Source organism: Bufo gargarizans, chromosome 4 (genome assembly GCF_014858855.1).
Source record: "Bufo gargarizans isolate SCDJY-AF-19 chromosome 4, ASM1485885v1, whole genome shotgun sequence".
In the NCBI taxonomy this organism is placed as follows: domain Eukaryota; kingdom Metazoa; phylum Chordata; class Amphibia; order Anura; family Bufonidae; genus Bufo; species Bufo gargarizans.
In genome coordinates, this window is record NC_058083.1 from 365,853,414 (window position 1) to 365,872,841 (window position 19,428).

A 19,428-nucleotide genomic window follows, 5' to 3' on the forward strand; every position below is an offset into this window, starting at 1 on the left:
TCTTAATACCGCTTTAGCGGTATCCCACAGCAAAGACAGGTTGTCTAAATGCCCCTCGTTGTCACTCATATTCTAGGAACCATGCATTCACTAACTCTTGGAAGTTTTCATTATTTGCTAGGTACGTAGGGAAACGCCATATGTAGTCAGTACCTCTCTGAACCTTGTCATACAATTCCACCTGGACTGGGCAATGATCCGAGATGACCATATCTAGTATAGTAGTGGATCTAGTTTGAGGAATCAGGTCTGAGGAGACCAGAATAAAGTCTATCGTAGACCACGAATCATGCGGCGTTGATTAGAAGGTATATTCCCTCCCCTCTGGGTTATTTCTCCTCCAAGCATCCACTAAAACATTATCTTTTATAAATCTGTCTAAAATCCTGCTGCGTGATCTTTGAGAAATATTCCTTCCATGAGAGGTTTTCCTATCTTCCCTACAATCTACTACTGTGTTCATGTCCCCACCTACTATCATACTTCTTGTTGCTTCTCCACTCATTAACCGACTAAGGGAATTAAAAAAAGAGCTATTCTCTCCGTTAGGACCATATATATTATAAATACATATCTGTTTTCCTTGACACGTTATGGTCGCCTTCTGCCACCTCCCTTCTGCATCCACAATATGGTCTATCATCTGAAATTTTAATTTTTTATGAAACAGGATCAGAGTCCCCGCTTTCTGTCCCTGTGCAGGTGACTCCAGTGCTTTTCCTACCCACATCTTTTCCATGTGCTTAAAATCTTCTCCCAACAAGTGTGTCTCCTGCAGAAGTACTATGTCCGGTTTACATCTTTTCAGGTGATGAAGGATCATACTCCGTTTTGAGGGCGATCGCAGCCCTCTAACATTCCAAGAGACCACACGCATTAGGGTCCCAGCACATGGAAAAGCTGTCCATAAAAAGCATGAGCGCACAACCAGAGAATAACCTTATCCCCCCCCCCCCCCCAAAAAAAACCATAACTGTCCCTCTGGACTTCTTTTTTTCCTGCCTTGAAGCAGCAATATCGAACATTATTATCAGTTTCCCCCTCCCCCAACCCCGACCAATATAATCCCCACGTAAGCCTTATCCCAGGTCCCCCTTGTAACAAACATTAAATGTATGCATGCCCCAAACATAGGCAATATTCCAACCATCTTGGGTGACCCCTAGACTTAATGTTCACCTTTTCAGCCCCAATTACCAACATTTTTTGTACGTCCCTTGCGCCATCGAGAGGCACCTCTTATTCCGCTCAATCCTCTGCCCAGTCACAATTTTCAACTGGTTCGTGTGATGTGGACCCCTCCACATGGTTCCTGGATCGTTTCATCTGTGGGGACCTATCCGGCCTCTCTCGGAACTCTTTCTTCTTTCCGCCCTTCTGTTCCAGGGGGAGTCCATCATGTCTATCTGTAGTTGAAGCACTTTCACCGCTTCTTCTGGGGATTCAAAAGTGTCCGTGCTCCCATCGGCATTATAAATCCGCAGGATCGCCGGATACATTAAAGCAAATCGGGTGCTGCATTGGTATAGCTCCGAGCACACTTTAGAGAAAGCTCTCCTTCGCTTGGACACGTCTGCGGAGTAATCTCCAAATATGAGGAGCCTAGCGCCTTTCCATTCAAGGCTTCCCATTCTTCTTTTGAACTGACGCAAGATGTTCTCTTTGTCCTGAAAATTCAAATATTTAACAATGACCTGCCTGGGTCGAGTGTCCATCCGTTTGTCTCTATTGTTATCTTTGCTTATCACTCTGGCACCCTGGCCAACTCTATGCACCCTCTCCACAATACATTTCTCCGATATTCCTAGTCATTCAGGAAGCACCGACTCACAAAAATTCAGCAAGTCCTTTGCCGGAACCTCCTCTGAGACTCCTACAATCCTTAGATTGCTACGTCGGGACCTATTTTCAAGGTCCTCTATGCGCTCCCACCGCTTCCTGTTTTCTATGATCAGCCGTCTCGTCTGCGCCAGGTTAGCCTCTGTGTTAATTTCAAGCACATGCACTCGGGACTCTGTCTCCTCAATTCGTGCACTCTGCTGTTTCAGATCTTCTTGGATCTGCTGCATCGAAGCTTTAATGGCTGTTGCCAGTGTAGTTTGTAAATCCGTGGCTAAGTGTGCTGCCACCTCCATAGCTAGGGATTTATAATCCAACTCTTTCAGGTCCGACATATATGCGCGCTGGCCAGTATCAGAGTTATTACTAACCTCGGAATTGTCTGTCACTGTGCCCGGCATCTTGTCTGCTACTTCCGGCCCCTGTACCGCCGGATCACTGGCGCCTTTACCTTTCTGCTTTCTGCCCATATTGAGCACAAAATGGTCCATACAGAACCCGACGGCTTCTACTGCACAAACGTTCCTCTCTCAGCGCTCCACAGTCGATAATCTTGGCTGTATTTCGGTCGATATAGTCGAGGGTGGCGGGAGCTCTTCCTTGCTGCAACCTTACATGCGGGCGCCGGAACCGGAAGTCCACGCCATTCTGTCGGATGTTTCTTTTTAAGAAAAGGCTTCCATCTTGCCCCCCTACCCCAGAGTCTAAACATATGAGGAATACAGGAGACTGTGTCACACGCAGTAACTAACCAGTACTTCCCGGAGATTCTTACCTGTTGCTGTAGGCCCCTTGTCTTTTCATTAATTCTTTTTCTCTGTGTTCCATAGTATAACTAATGCCTTGGAAACTATTTTCTACCCTTCTCCTAATTGATACCTTTCAACAATGAGATCCCTTTTATGTGTCGTAAGCTGTTTATGGACCATGGCTTTTGTTGTAAAATGCAACAAAGAAAATGTCAGGAAAATCCTCTGTAAGGGGTTACACTCTCAGTTAGGGCAGTGATGACAGATTCTCTTGCAGACCACAGGGTTAAAGGGACACTGACAGGCCCAATAAGCATATTTAGCTATATATATGACTGCACAAGTCTTCTAATGTGTATTAGAATCGTAAGTATACCACCTGTCCACCTGATAAATACAGTAAACCAGGGGTACTCAACTAGTTTTTATTAAAGGTCCACATACGTGGGTCTGCAGTCAGGTGAAGGTCCGAGCTGAATGCCAACAGTAAAGATGCCATCTTTTTAATGTCTTGCAAACTTTGTAGAACTATTTACATTCTGATGTATAATTGTTTTTAGTGTGCTACTCTGAAACTTTCCTGCTCCTGCTGTCTGAGCGTTGGTGTTCTATCTTAGGCTACATTCTATCCCTCATAAGCCTAGGGCTGGATGCTATGACCTAAAAATAAAATTTTGATGATCTTTAAATATTGCAACAGAATGAGATAATAGTACACTTAGGTCTCCATTAAAAATACACACTTGCTTATAGTGGTTTTTATTTTTGGTTTGCGAATCCCATGGATTTCACGTGTTTTTCACAATTTTTTTTTTTTTATATGTTCTTACATTTCTATTACAATGGATATGTCAAAAATGTCAAAAAGTATGACTTGGAGCATACTGCATTTTAAACATCTCCAATGAACCAAATAAAAAAAAGGTTGTCCAGTTTCAGAAAGTATACGGACAACACTGAAGATTAGCCTGAATAAAGAATAGAATGGTACTTACCCTGCAACTCTAGAACTGCCGCGCAAGTTTTCCAATCTGGGTTCTGTTTTCTCAGCTGTGATGGTGATGTCATGTCCATAACATGTGATCACTGCAGCCAAGCTGGCCCATTGGCTGCAGCGGTCACTTGTGAAGTTGCTGTTGCACCCAAGTAAACAGAGCCTAGTAGGGAGAACCAGAACAGCAGTGCTGGATTTTCTAGGTAGGTAATGCTCTGTTCTTTATTGCATCCTATTCCTAAGTGTTGTCTGGTTTCTTATTCAAACTGAACAGCCCATTTAATGGCCAGACACTTTTTTGTGATTTAGCGATGTGGTGGTGTAATGGGCCACTTTAATTTTTTGGGATGCCAAAATAATTTTGGAGTTGTTTTTATTTTTACATGACTCAATTTTCTGTGACACTTTCTTTGTTATTAAGTTTTATCACAGATTTATTTTTTTCCTGCAGGGAGAAGACCAAAAATTTTTTAATGTCTTTTAGAGTATTTTCACACCTGTGGCATGGCTATCTGGCAGGCTGTTCTGGCAGGTAAATAGCCCGCCGGATCCACCATGCCGCAAGTGCTGCCGCTCCGTCCCCATTGACCGTAATAGGGGAAGGGGGCGGAGCTACGGCACAGCACGGCCAGAGATTGCTGGACTAAAAGTCCTGCATGTCCAACTTTTTAGTGTGGTGATCACCACCGCGCACTGCCGTGCTGCGCCATAGCTCCACTCCCGCTATAGTCCATGGGGAGTGGCAGTCTGACAAAATAGCGGCAGGACGGATATGACAGGGTGAAGAACAGCCTGTCGGATCCGTCCTGCCGCAAGTGTGAAAGTACCCTAACAGTCCTTACAGGAAAATTCTGGCACCGGCAAGGGAACTAAAATACCAGCCTTGCTGGTGAACTATTGGCCGGGTGGCAACCCAAGCCACAGAACAGACATATGATAGTTTTGTTCCGCATCCAATTCCCATTTTTGGGGGATTGGATGTGGACCCCTTAATCACAATGGGGTCACAAGAGATGCAGACAGCACACTGTGTGCTGTCTGCATTTTTTTCCGCTCCATTGAAACTAAGGGTTCCGCATCCAATGCCCCAATAATGGGAATTGGATGCAGAACAAAACTATCATGGTTTGATGGAGCTTTATCACTTTATTTAATCAGGTTACCTTTAATTTTAAAGAAGATGGCCCAGGAGAGATGGGAACACGACACTGACTGGAGTCCTTTCCTGCAGTCAGTGACGTCTCTCTGTAGCCCTCTCCACGCCCCCCTTCCTTCCCAAATGTGACATTTATTTCATTAATGCAGTGGTGTTGTCCCTCCCCTCTCCAGCAGCACGTAAGTGTCCTTTGGAGCTTGAAGCTCCCTTACGTGCTGTCGCTGCTGCAGGGGAGGAGGGACCTGTGAGCGCACTGAGGGAGAAAGCTCCCTCCACGTGCAGGTGCCGGATGAAAGCGCTGGTGTCTGCATGTGGAAGGAGCCGTCTCTCACTGCGCCCCTGGGACAGGAGGAAGTGTGCCGTAAGCTCCTCCTCCTGCACGGTACAGTGTGCAGGAGGAGGAGGAGTGCTCTGAAGGATGGCCGGGGTCCGGACAACTGGCGGCCGTGGTCCGTATTTGGACTGCGGTCCGCCAGTTGAGTATCCCTGTAGTAAACTCATGTTTTTACATAACCTGATAGAATCGTCTTCTTTCTTCCCAAGGGGCGGCGTTTCAGCTTCACGTGCGCCCAGCCAGCCTCGCCCCAACTGCCGCTTTGAAGCGCCGCCCAGTTAATCAATATTCACTTCGCTGGGCCGCTTCTGCTGTCCCCGATGTTCCGAGATCCCGTGCATGCCCAGTAGAAAGCTATGGGATCTCGGAACGTCAGGGACAGCAGAAGCCGCACAGCTCATCAATATTCACTTCGCTGGGTGGCTTCTGCTGTCCCTGACGTTCCGAGATCCGAGCATTACTCTCCCCTAGACTCACAGCCTGGACTGTGCTTTATTTCCCCTTGATGATCTCAGCTGGCTTCAGCTGGGGTTCCCTCAGGCTAGGTGAAAACCTGTCCCGGAATGGGGTGGACTGGGGTGGTCCCTCTACTGAGCCTACCTTCTCCCAGTCCAATAAAATTCAGCCCATAAACTTAACAAAACTGTCTCAGCAACCTACACATTGCTGAGACCATTTTAACCGACTGGATTTTATTTACCTCACCCAGTTGAGGAAGCTGGGTGGGATATACACCCCTTCCAGGACTTTACCATACACTTTTCTGTTCACCTTACCACACCTCCTAGAACAGCTAAACTTTATATGGGCTTCATCAGACTCACCTTACATGATGGCAGCTGGGTACTGACTACTATTTAACATTAGTTTAAGTGCTCATGCACATGGTCGTAAGTGTTTTGCAGATCCGCAATACACAGATCGCCATTTTCTTTTTCACTTCAATAGAAATATCCTATCCTTGTTAGCATAAACAGACAAGAATAGGACATGTTCTATCTTTTTATGGGAAAGGATGTGCGGATGCGAACAGCACACGGTGTGCTGTCTGCATCTTTTGCAGCCCCGGTGAAATGAATGGGTCTGCATCAGATCTGATCGGATATTGACAGAAACTATGGTCATGTGCATGAGCCCTAAATGTATTGGCCAATTCTGAACACAACCACATCCCCAAATATAAGACCGTTTTCTCACTTATGCAACCACATTATTATAGTGCTTGAAAAGCATTGTACTATTTTTCCTCATATTCTTATATTTAGCTTCGTAAAGTGTGCACAGGGAGGAGCCGGCCCCACTCAGCTAATCCTGGCATAGCACATTGTTACAGGGTACCCATGTGCTATGCCAGCATTTAGTAATCCTCCGGGGGGCACGGGTAGGAGCAGCAATATGCGCTCCTGCCCGTACTCACTCCACTGCGGCCCCATTGAGAAAATGTGTAGTCCGTACACAGCTGAGAAGTCAGTGGTGTACAGAAAAGTGAATTTTAAGCGCACAGGGAAAGACGCACTTTAGGGAGGGAAAAGTGCATTAACAATTCAAAATACATTAATAAAGTATATTACAAAAACTGTTAGGGCATTAGGGACATGTTAAAAATGTCAAAAGTTTAGTTTCTCTTTAATGTACAGACTCCGTTCAAACTGCGTTTCGAAACTCTCAGTGCTCAGAGGTGTGCTGTGTATTTCAACTGGATTTGTTGTTTTTAATAAACTTTAAAAAAAAAAAGAAAAAAAACAACAAAAATCTCTGTAGGAAAGAATGGCAGAATTCACTACAATTCTATATAACGTATACTATGATTTTGATAGATTTTGTCACAGTATACACTGGAATTCTGGCATTATATTTTAAATAACATAAACCTACCACAGTATTATGCAGAGATTACTACATACTTTGAACTGTGCCATTACATGTTAAACGCTCACGCACAAACTGTCAGATTTATCATTACACTTACATCTTACTCCACTTTTACATATGTCCAAAGTCACTTTTGGCTAAGTCAGATTTATTAGCCCCTTCAAGACCAAGCTAGATTCCACCATAAGGACCAAGCCACATTTTGCAAATCTGACATGTTTCACTTTATGTGGTAAAAACTCTGGAACGCTTTTACTTATATAAGCGATTCTGAGATTGTTTTCTCGTGACATATCGTACTTCATGTTAGTGGTAAATTTGAGTCAATATGTTTCACCTTTATTTTTAAAAAATGCCAAAATTAACAGAAAATTTTGAGAAAATTTGCAACTTTCTAAATTTGAATTTCTCTGGTTCTCTGACAGACAGTGGTAACTTACAAATTAGTTATTACTTTACTTTTACCATATGTCTACTTCATGTTTGCATCATTTTGTAAATGTAATTTTATTTTTTTGGGCTGTTAGAAGGCTTAGAAGTTTAGAAGCAAATTTTAAAAATTTTCAGAACATTTCCAAAACCCACTTTTTAAGGACCAGTTCATGTCTGAAGTCACTTTGTGGGACTTATATAATAGAAACCACCCAAAAATGACCCCATTTTAGAAACTACACCCCTCAAGGTATTCAAAACTAATTTTACAAACGTTGTTAACCCTTTAAGTGTTCCACCAGAATTAATGGAAAATGGAGGTGAATTTTTAAAATTTCAAATTTATTTGCAGATCTTTCACTTTAGATCCATTTCTCCTGCAATTCAGCATGGGTTAACAGCAAAATAAATCTTAATATTTGTTACCCTGATTCTTAAGTTTACAGAAACACCCCATATGTGGTTGTAAAGTGCTGTATGAGCACACAGAGGGGCTCAGAATGGGAGGAACACCGTGTGGCTTTAGGAAGGCAGATTTTGCTGGAATAATTTTCAGGCACCATGTCGCATTTGAAGACACCCTGAGGCACCCCAACAGTTAAAAAAAAACACAAAGTTACCCCATTATGGAGAATACACCCCCTAAGGATTTTTTTTTAAGGGGTGCACTGAGCACTTTGGCCCAATAGCCGTTTCATAGAATTTAGAAAGATTTGGCAGTGAAAATGAAAAATGTCATATTTTACAAGAATATCTCGCTTTAGGCCCAAATTTGCCCAATAGCCGTTTCATAGAATTTAGAAAGACTTGGCAGTGAAAATGAAAAATGTCATATTTTACAAGAATATCTCGCTTTAGGCCCAAATTTGTCATTTAAACAAGGGGTATCAGGAGAAACTGCACCCCATAATCTGTTACCCATTTTCTCCTGAATACATCAACACCCCATATGTGGTTGTAAAGTGCTGTATAAGCACACAGCGGGGCTCAGAATGGGAGGAACACCGTGTGGCTTTTGGAAGGCAGATTTCGCTGGAATAATTTTCAGGCACCATGTCGCATTTGAAGACACCCTGAGGCACTCCAACAGTTAAAAAACACCAAAAGTTACCCCATTATGGAAAATACACCCCCTAAGGAATTTTTCAAGGGGTGCACTGAGCACTTTGGCCCAATAGCAGTTTCATAGAATTTAGAAAGACTTGGCAGTGAAAATGAAAAATGTCATATTTTACAAGAATATCTCGCTTTAGGCCCAAATTTGTCATTTAAACAAGGGGTATCAGGAGAAAATGCACCCCATAATCTGTTACCCATTTTCTCCTGAATACGTCAACACCCCATATGTGGTTGTAAAGTGCTGTATGAGCACACAGCAGGGCTCAGAATGGGAGGAACACCGTGTGGCTTTTGGAAGGCAGATTTTGCTGGAATAATTTTCAGGCACCATGTCGCATTTGAAGACACTCACCCCAACAGTGAAAACCGCAAAATCGAGGCTCTAGGGGTGCCAGAACATAAAAGAAAATTGAAGAATTGCCTCATTTAATAAAATGACACATTTCAATGTATTCATCTAGGGGTATAATGGGAATTTTTAAGGTTTTTATTTTATTTTTTTATTTTTTGGGGGGAGCTATTATTGGATTGCCAAATGGAAAAATGCTCAACTGAAAATGTCTTGCCATGAATTAATTAAGAAATTAGTGAAATGGACTTAATGGATATCAGTGGAGGTGTGATAAACTTGAAAGCACTCTCCAATGCAGAGGCCCGATTTAGAGGGGCAGGTCTGACAGTAGTGCGTGGCAATACCTAAAATGTCTACTTTTTCTTATTTAAGTTTTACACAATAATAGCATTTTTTTTATCCGAAATAATGATATTTTAGCGTCTCATAGTCTGAGAGCCATAGTTTTTTTTTTTTTTGACCGATTCTCTCAGGTAGGGTCTAATTTTTTGCGGGATGAGGTGACGGATTGATTGGTACTATCTTTTTGATCACTTGCTGTTGCAATTTTTGTGATGTAATGTGATGTAATATTTTTTTTACAGCGTATTTCTTTAGTTTTTTTACGGCGTTCATCTGAGTGGTTAGGTCATGTGATATTTTTATAGAGCTGTTTGTTACGGATGTAGCGATACCTAATATGTATTTTTTTTTATGTTTTTCACTTTAGCACAATAATAGCAATTTTGAAACAAAAAAATGATGTTTTAGTGTCTCCATGTTCTGACAGCTATATTTATTTTTTATTTTTTTGGCGATTGTTTTAGGTAGGGGCTAATTTTTTGCGGGATGAGGTGATGGTTTTATTGATACCATTTTGGGGGGCAGACGCCTTTTTGATCGATTGGTGTTGCATTTTTTGTGATGTAAGGTGACAAAAATGGCTTTTTTTTTTTACACAGTTTTTATTTTTTATGGTGTTTAGCGGACAGGGTGGATCATGTGATATATTTATAGAGCCAGTTATTACGGACGCGGCGATACCTAATATGTGTGGGTTTTGTTTTTGTTTTCAGTTTTTTTTTATTATAAAATAAGGGGAAATTTTTTTTTTCTTTTTACTTACTATACATTTTATTACTTCATTAAAAACTTTTTTTTTTTACTTTACTTTATTTATGACATTCACTTTTGGGGGTCTGATCCCCTCTGCAATGAATTACAATACATTTGTATTGTAATGCATTGCCTGTTAGTGTATGACACCGAGTCATACAATAACAGGTTGCCTCCTCGGCTCCCGTAGAAGGCAGTTCCCGATACCGTGCAAGGAATTGGGCAGCCTCTGCATGGCATCAGGCTGCCTTGTGTCGCATCGGGCCCCCGCCACAGCAGCGCGGGGACTCTCCGCTCTCCCTCACCCGACACAAACCTCTTCTATGTCGCGGTCAGCGCAGATCGAGGCATAGAAGGGGTTAATCCGCTGGCATCGGCTTTTACAGCGATGCAGGTGGATACAGCAGGGGCCCGGCTACCACGGACTGCCGTGCCCGCGCGATCCCTATGACGTACTATTACGTCAAATTGAGGGAACTCGCGTGGTTCGCATGACGTAACAGTATGTCAAAGGTCGGGAAAGGGTTAAAGGGTTTCTGTCAGCAGAATAAACCCTATTAAACTAGCCGACATTAGCGACGTGCTAATGTCAGCTGAACCTAACTAGCCTATTCCTACTTTTATCTATGTCCCTATTACTCCAGAAATATAATTTATAATATGCTAATTAGCCTCTAGGTGCAGGGGGGCGTTGCCCCTGCTCCTAGAGGCTCCGTTCTCCCACCTTTGGCCACGCCCTGCTACACTAGATTGACAGGGCCAAGCAGCCTTCACTTTCAACTGCCGGCCCTGTGCACTGGGTAAATCTTGCGCCGTTCAGTATTCGGCCCAGGCGCAGTGAGGAAGCCGGCAGCAGGAGAGGGCCCTTCACTCACTATGCCGAATACTGAACGGGAAGGCGCAGGCACATTATTTACACAGCAGACAGGGCTGGCAGTAGGAGTTCAACGCTGCCTTGCCCTGTCAATCTAGTGTAGCAGGGTGTGGCCAGAGGTGGGAGAACGGAGTCTCTAGGAGCAGGGGCAACGTTCCACTGCTCCTAGAGGCTTATTAGCATATGATAAAAGTTATATTTCTGGAGTAACAGGGGCATAGATAAAAGTAGGAATAGACTAGTTAGGTTCAGATGATATTAGCACGTCGACTAATGTCAGCTAGTTTAATAGGATTAATTCTGGTGACAGAAACCCCTAAATCTGTACAGCTATGCAGAGCTCATCCTCTTATTTACGACAATTTGCAGTTTTTGTAAAAATCAGGGCTGCTCGAATGTGTTTTTGGGTATATTTTATGAAAATCAGTTAGAAGTGACAGGATAGAAGAGACGTTTTACAGAAAATCCAGTTATGAAGAAAAGGTTCTGTGCAGAAGGGAAGTCCCGATGTAATTGGTTAACTGACTTTCTAGAAGTGTCCACTGGAAAGAGATGTGCAGCCAGTTTACGATTGTTGACCTTGTGAGTTTATCATGTTTGTGTAGAGGCTTTATATAGTGAAAATGTCAGCTATCATGGTACTCATAAAATATGTTGATGAGTAAAGAAGTATACACATTTATTCCATCTACAACAACTTTATTTGCACTACCTATGCACAAACTCTTGTTTGTTCAGCCTACCTGTTGATTTCCTGGCAGGAAAGGAATTTATTTAATCAAGTTATATTTATTAAGTGTATAACATTAATATAAGTAACTTACTAATGCAGTTCCTTTAGCAGTAATGGTTCTGGTTCCCCCGTATCTTTTTCTTCCATTTTATTGACTGCACGTTTCTAGGGGTTATGGTCATGTTTGTAGGGGTTATGGACAATAGAGCAGCGGTGTGTGATTGCGCACACAAGAAAAAAAAAAGACAGCCTTTCTGGTGGCTGGGAATTGATGGAGCGCGCATGCACAGGACTGCACGCACGTGCATTAGCTCCCATTCCTGGCCACTTCTCAAACTCCGTCATCCTCTCCTGTAAGAAACAGATTGCCCCAACCACTTACCATTGGTTGTTACGATCTGCACAGGGCCTGTTCCGCTGAGACTGCTAATGATTCTGATGAACTAGCAGTCTCAGGAGCGTGCACGTACAGGCAAAGGTGGTATTATATTATCCCAACACTGCTTGCTTCATCACTCACAGCAGAGGAATCATCCCCACTACAGCTCAAGAAGTGCCCCAGGAGCCGTGCGCAGAGGACTGAAATCAGGAGGTGAGACAACCTCTTCAACTCGTTAGATTTACACACATCATGTGCCTTTAAGGTGTGTCTCTTTTATATGAAAGGTACATGGCCTCAGTGGGCAAAGTCACTACTTAAAGGGGTATTCTAGTAATTTCAAGTTATCCCCTAGCCACAGGATAGGAGATAACTATTAGATCGCTGGGGTTCCTACCGCCAGGACCTTAACTGATCTTTATGGGGCGGCTGGAGATAGAGTACAGCACTAGAAATTAATGGAATGGCAGTGCACATGCCAACCTGCTGCTCTGTTCATTTTGGGTGGTCCTGTGGGGTACAGGGTCCTTGTTCTTGTGATTGCTGGGTGACTCAGTGGTAGGACCCTCCATTGATCTAATAGTTATTCTCTATCCTGTGAATAGGAGAGCCCTATTGCAGTAGTGACCCGGACTCGGAAGGAAATACGGTACATGTCATGGATTCTTATTCTTATCAAATGTAAAGAGCTCTGATGGGAACCCGCAATTTCAGAGAAAATTCACAGTAATTAATGTTAAAGCCGTATCAGTTGCATATTGAAAATATTTTTCAGAAGTTAAATACACTATATTTTTGCCATTTAGTTGATCTATGTTACCTGTTGATCATCCGGTGTCCAAATACCACATGTAATTTGACTTTCCAGGTTTATCTCTGATGACCAATGTCGCTGACCACTCACGGAGCCCACAAGCACAAATCCATCTCTGTAGGATATCAAAGCTTGAGTGCCATCATGACTCCAAGTAAAGTCACTAACCTATTAAGGATTTAATAGAACACCATTAGTTTGTCAGTAATAAAGAATATAGCAATAAAAGATGACACACAAGAATAAAAAATTAAGATACAATTGAGACAAATAGAGAGGATCATTTAAGTATTTTTGCTGTTTTTACCTTTTCTTATTTTATTTTATGTTGATTATTTATATGTGAATGGTCTATGAAATAAATTGTTTCTCAGAGTGATCCACGAGGTGGAGTGCCAATCTCTTCCAACACTTTTAATTGAATTAGGCTGATGCACACGGCTGTGTTCCGCAGCCAAGAGCGGACCGTGGAAACCCGGCCGGGATTCCTGCTGACAGCATGAGCGCACGGCGTCATTGGTTGCTATGACGCCGTGCGCTTCATGCAGCCGCTGCTGTACAGTAATACACTATACTAGCTATGACGCCATGCCCTTCATGCAGCCGCTGCTGTACAGTAATACACAATACTAGTGTATTACTGTACAGCAGCGGCTGCATGAAGCGCACGGCGTCATAGCAACCAATGATGCCGTGCGCTCATGCTGTCAGCAGGAATCCCGGCCGGGTTTCCACAGTCCGCTCTCGGCCACGGAACACGGCCGTGTGCATGAGGCCTTACTTTTAGTGAAAGGGTGAGTCAGAGATTTGTGCTCCCTTTCCTCACCTGTGCAGGAGAGCCACCTTATCTCTAGATTCTGGAATTCATTTAAGAAAATTACTACAAAGAAAAAATTAAAAAAAAAAAAAAAATCTGTTGCTGAAAAGCAAAAAGCAAGTAAACCTTAAAAGGGATTCAGTCACCTATTTTTACCCTATAGAGATGCAGACATGCACGGCTAGATCGTCGCTAGCATGTCCGCAATATACCTGTCCCATATCTCAGAGTTTTTTTTTATTTTTTTTATGATTTTATAGATATGTAAATCAGCCTGGTAAGGAGCCAAAGGGGCTGCACTAACCGTTCTGGAGCCCAGCACCGCCTGTATCCACAAATCTCTTCCTTGCTCACAAAGTCAGATCACCGTAATCTCGCGGTGATGCCAGCACAAGAAAGGAACACCATGCCAGCACTGCGCGAGCTTGCGCACCTCGAGATTACGACGAGGCGGTGCTGAGCTCCTTCACAGGGGGCATGTCTGGGCTCTAGAACCGTTAGTACAGCCCCTAGGGCTCCTTACCAGGCTGATTTACACATATATATATATATATATATATATATATATATATATAAAATAATTTTTTACACTCAATAAAACCACTCAGAGATATGGGACAGGTATTTTGCGGACATGCTAGAGGAGTTCTAGCCGTACATGTCCGCATCTCTATAGGGTAAAAAGAGGTGACAGAATCCCTTTAACCACTTCAACCCCCCCCTAGCTGAAACACCCTTAATAACCAGGCCACTTTTTACACTTCTGCTCACTTTCAGTTGTAAAATTTTGCAAAAAAAAACGACATCCATATCTAAATTTTTCGCTAAATTTATTGTTCTACATGTCTTTGATAAAAAAAATAATGTTTGGGTAAAAAAAAATATAGCATTTACAAACTATGGTACAAAAATGTGAATTTACAATTTTTGAAGCAGCTCTGACTTTCTGAGCACCTGTCATGTTTCACAATGTAAGTCAATGGGGATGGGTCAGTTTTCTCTGGCACAATAGAAACGGATCTGTCCCCCATTGTCATGGTGTTCATGACGGATCTGTCATAGCTATTTTAAAGATAATACAATCGGATCCGTTCATAACAGATGCAGACTGTTAGCGTTTTTGATGATCCATGACGGATCCAGAAAAAACACTGGTGTGAAAGTAGCCTTACTTCGATGTTAGCCAATGGCAGCTCATGCGTGACATCTGCCACTTGCTCAGGCCCTTTGAGGAGGCCACTTAAGACTACGAGATGAACTGCATCATTCCACTCCTTCACATCCTAAAGCAGATGCTGATAAAACTGGCTGGCCATGGACGTGGCGCCTACATCTCACGGCCACTTGTGGGGAGGAGGACAAAGAAATGATGCCCACAAAATGTATACAGAAATGGGTGGTTTATCTGCACAAACAACAAGAGAGGATCAGGAAGGCCATGAGGAAGACCAGGCAGATTACACCGACAGACAGTGGCAGTAAGCAGTGGAGATGAGTCCCTTGCACAAATGGTCAGATGCATGCTATGTTCCTTGCGTAGTGACAGATGCTTTATCAACATTCGGTAGAGGGATGACTACTGGCTCTCCATGAGACCCTCGCTTTTTTTTTTATTACACACCTGTTAAGAGGGATGATAAACAACTACTATTTTTCACCTGCCTACTGAAGAAACCAGCCAGCAGCAGGACATGTAGAAGAATCTGAACTAGCAGGTGGTGGCATACTTGGATTGTACCTTGTCACCCCAGATCCAAGATCCCTTGAACTACTGGGCAGCCAAAGTTGAATTGTGGCAGCGGTTTTCTTGCCCAGCCAGTAGTGTGGCATCAAAGTGGGCATTTAGTGCCACAGAGGGCATAGTTATACCAAAGAGAACTTGTCTTTCAACACAAATAATTGAGAGATTAACCTTTATGAAGATGAATCGGGCATGGACCAGTCAGGATTTCCACACATCCGTGCCTGATGCCTTAGACTAGATCATTCTGGCAGTAATGTTCTGACTGCAGTGTGCTGCCACACCAGAACATTGTGAAAAATAGCCAGTTACTTCTGGCCATGTGCGTCAGCCACTATTCTGATGCTACCACACACTTGATGCCTCTGTTGTCATCTTCTCCTACCGCCATTATCTTGTGATGTTACTGCTGTTGCCTACTGCCACTGCCCCCCACCTCCCCACTCTGTGATTGGGTCACTATGTTTACTCCTCATGCTGTTGCCACCCTAGGTCATCAATATTAAAAAGCCTGGACAAAACTTTAAGTGGTTAATGAACATGAATTGTGCCAATTGTACCTGACTAAAGTATTCTCCATTTTTAAGTTTTATGCAGTCAGAACATTACTGCCAGAATGATCTAGTCTGAGGCATCAGGCACGGATGTGTGGAAATCCTGACTGATCCATGCTTGTGATTGATTGCTTTAATAAATACTTGTGATTATGTGGGATATAACTGATTTAACACATTTAGTGACAAATTAATTTGGAACGCAGCAAAGCGTCCAAATCAAATCTTTGAATCTTCGCTCACCTCCACTGTTGGACATTATATTGGACTTTTCTGCCTACTGACAACTGGGTGTTCCTGCTCACTCGGGCCTAGCTTTCTTATAATAATAATTCAAGCAAATCTAGAGGCAAGACTTTCTATCTGGTGGACTGGAAATATTTTGGTCCAGAGGAGAGATCCTTTGAATCTTCTCAAAACATTAATGCACCAGTCCTTCTGAATTTTTATTTTTTTTGCAACAGCCCTGACCACCAGACTAAACAAGAAGGGGCATAAGGACGAGGGGGTACTGTCATGGTGGTAGTTTGTGCCCACCGCTGCTCCTCTCTGCTCAGCCGCTTCAATTTTCCAGCTCTCCGAATGCCTGGACCTGCCAGTATCCATCTTGCCCTGCCTAGCGTGCTCAGCCACTGGAGTAGCAATGTTCCCTCCTTCATGCAGGCTGAGGCCTGCTTCCTGACAGCAATGCCTGTCAACGCCTATAGGGGGCGTGCACTCTCTCTGGCTCTTAAAGAGGATCTTTCATCAGTTTGTACTTTCTAAAATCAATACATCACGTTGAAGTCCAAGATTAGGAGAGGTCATTGCACTATATTTTTACTGATACGCGGCTCAGTTGCCCCGCTGTGCCCGTTTTGTTTTGGCATCCTGTATGCTAAATCAATAGCATCGGTACAGGGGGGAGGAGATGGCCGAGTTTCTTAGGGGGTGTTTCCTTCTTCCTGGCTGTGAGCTGTCCAATCGCAGCGGACCACATCACAGCCATTGAGTATAAACAGCTCATCTTCTCTCTGGCTGTTACGTGGTCCACTGCGATTGTCCATTTTAATAATTTTTTTACTGTAACACAGCAAGGGTTAACAGCACAACAAACCTCAATATTTATCCCCCTGATTCTGCAGCTTACATGAGCACCTCCATATGTGGTTGCAAACTGCTGTATGGGCACATGGCAGGGCTCAGAAGACAAGAAGTGCCATAAGGTTTTTGGAGGGCACTGTTTGCTGGAATGGTGTTTGGGCGTCATGTTGCATTTGAAAATATCCTGAGGTGGAAACCCCCAAAAAGTAAAATCACATTTTTGAAACTACACCACCTAAGGAATTTTTAAGAGGTGTAGTGAGCACATCACACTTGGCTGTAAAAATGAAAAAAATATTATATATATATTTATATTTTTTTTTATTTTTTTTTAAACCTTTCACAACCAGTACTACACATGTAGGGCGCTGGAGCGACCCGCGGCAATAATGCCGATCGCAGTCATTAAAGCCTTTAGATGCCGCACTTCCAGGGTTCTTACCACCATCCTCTGCAGCAAATGAGGATACCGGTAATTGATTTTAAATATGCTGGGTCTGCCTGAAAAGGCCCATGGCATTAAAGCTACAATTCCTATTTTGGTCAGCCAACATCCTGTAAGAAATGAGCAATTTTGACATATAAACGGATGTTAAAAAAAAAAATCCATAACAATGATAGAAATGGCTGCAGCTCTCACCTCTGACTTTAATCCACGAAGCACGGAAAAAAGGCCAGAACTGGGCCTAATAGAATATCCAATAGAAAGAGAGAATCCAGCTTCTTATGGAGTAAAAAATGGTTCTTTATTGGCTCATCGTATAAAATTCACCAAAATCACAGGAAAAAGGTGTACAGTAACATGTTTCAGGCTACAGAATCCAGTCTTTATGAAGAAACATGTTACTGTACACCTTTTTCCTGTGATTTTGGTGGGATTTTATACGATGAGCCAATAAAGGACTATTTTTTACTCCACAAGAAGCTGGATTCTCTCTTTCTAAAAAAAATCCATGAATGTTCAGAATTAAAAACAAAAAATTGCATTTTGTAGGCTCAAATTCGAGCTTCAAAATCATAACAAAAAAAAATAAAGAAAAAAAAAATATATAAACATAAAAGTTTTCAATCTAATATTCTGTAGAATAAAAAATAAACACATAAAAGACAAAAAAATAAACACCACGACTGAAAACGCCCATACTATTAAAATATAAAAATATTGTTTTAATATGGCGAATGATGTAACGGGAAAAAGGGTCAATATAGCCAATTTGGCATTTTTTCATCGCTTCTCTTATCCAAAAAATGTCATAAAATGTGATCAAAAAGTTACTCCAAAATGGTATCAATAAAAACTACAGATTGTCCTGCAAAAAATAAGCCGAAACACATCTCAGTAGATATAACTATAAAAAAGTTATAGGAGTCAGAATATGGTGATGTAAAAATAAATAAAATAAAAGTGACCTGAGTATAGGTCATCAATAAAAAAATATCTTGGGAAACCCCATTTAACTTTAGATGGGACAATACAAAAGTCCAATTTTCAAAGAGGCTATAATGCCGGAGGTGGGAGGGGGTTACAGAGGGTGTCCACTCAGTAAAACCCTTGTTAATATGCCCTATTAGGCCATATAGAGGTTGTACTAGTAGGCATCCTGCTCATAGCTCCCTTTAGCTAGCCATAATGAAAGCTTATGATAATTAGGCCTCTTTCACACGGCCGTATTGCTTCTGTGGCTGTATTGCGGTTCACTTGAATGGGTCCACAAATCCGGAGATGCGGTGCGGAACGGAAGCACTACGGAGTGCTTCCGCGGGGTTCCGTTCCGTGCTTCTGCTCAGCAAAAAAATTATTGTTCTATCTTTTTGCGGAACGGACGGATCGCGAACCCCCATTCAAGTGAATGGGTGCGCGATCTGCATGTGGCTGCCCCACGGTCGTGTGCAAGAGGCCTTACTGGTAGAGTAATGGATGAAGATAACCTATAAACTTGGTACCACCCCTTTAACCTTTAAAAGGGCTTTCTGACATTTTACTACTGATGACCTATCCTCAGAATAAGTCATTAGTATTTGATCGTTGGAGGTCCAACACATCGGCTGTTTGAGAGGAGACGCTCCTGTGAGCACCATGGCATTCTCTGTGCTTATCAAGAACAGCGCTGTACATAGTATGCAGCTGTGCTTGTTATAGCTGATCAGCCCCATTCACTTCTATGTGACTGAGCTCCGCCTAGGCCACGTTACCAATAAATGTGTCCTCACTGGCATAGGAAAAGCTGAGAGAAGGCCAGAGTGCTCACAGGAGCACCGATGCTTTCTTAAAACAGCTGATCATCATGGGTCCCGGGTGTTGAAACCCCACCGATCAGGTACTGATGACCAATCCTGAATATAGGTCATCAGTAGTAAAATGTCAGAAAACACCTTTAATGAGAATCTATAAAATAAGTACTTTCAATATCACAGTAATCCTATATAGTGAACTGACCCATGATAAGGGTAATCTCACTACCTGGAGTCTTCCCCTAGAACACACTACTAG

The 19,428-nt window shown here is 42.7% G+C and overlaps 1 protein-coding gene across 2 annotated transcripts in view; it reads right to left on the reverse strand.

Moving 5' to 3' along the window:
* TULP4 (TUB like protein 4) overlaps nt 1-19,428 on the reverse strand; it is a 379,716-nt gene that overhangs the window by 174,810 nt on the left and 185,478 nt on the right. For both annotated transcript variants that reach the window (XM_044288804.1, XM_044288805.1), the window contains one exon: nt 12,749-12,910. In XM_044288804.1, coding sequence (XP_044144739.1) covers nt 12,749-12,910 — 162 coding nt within the window. The remainder of the gene's footprint in view (nt 1-12,748; nt 12,911-19,428) is intronic.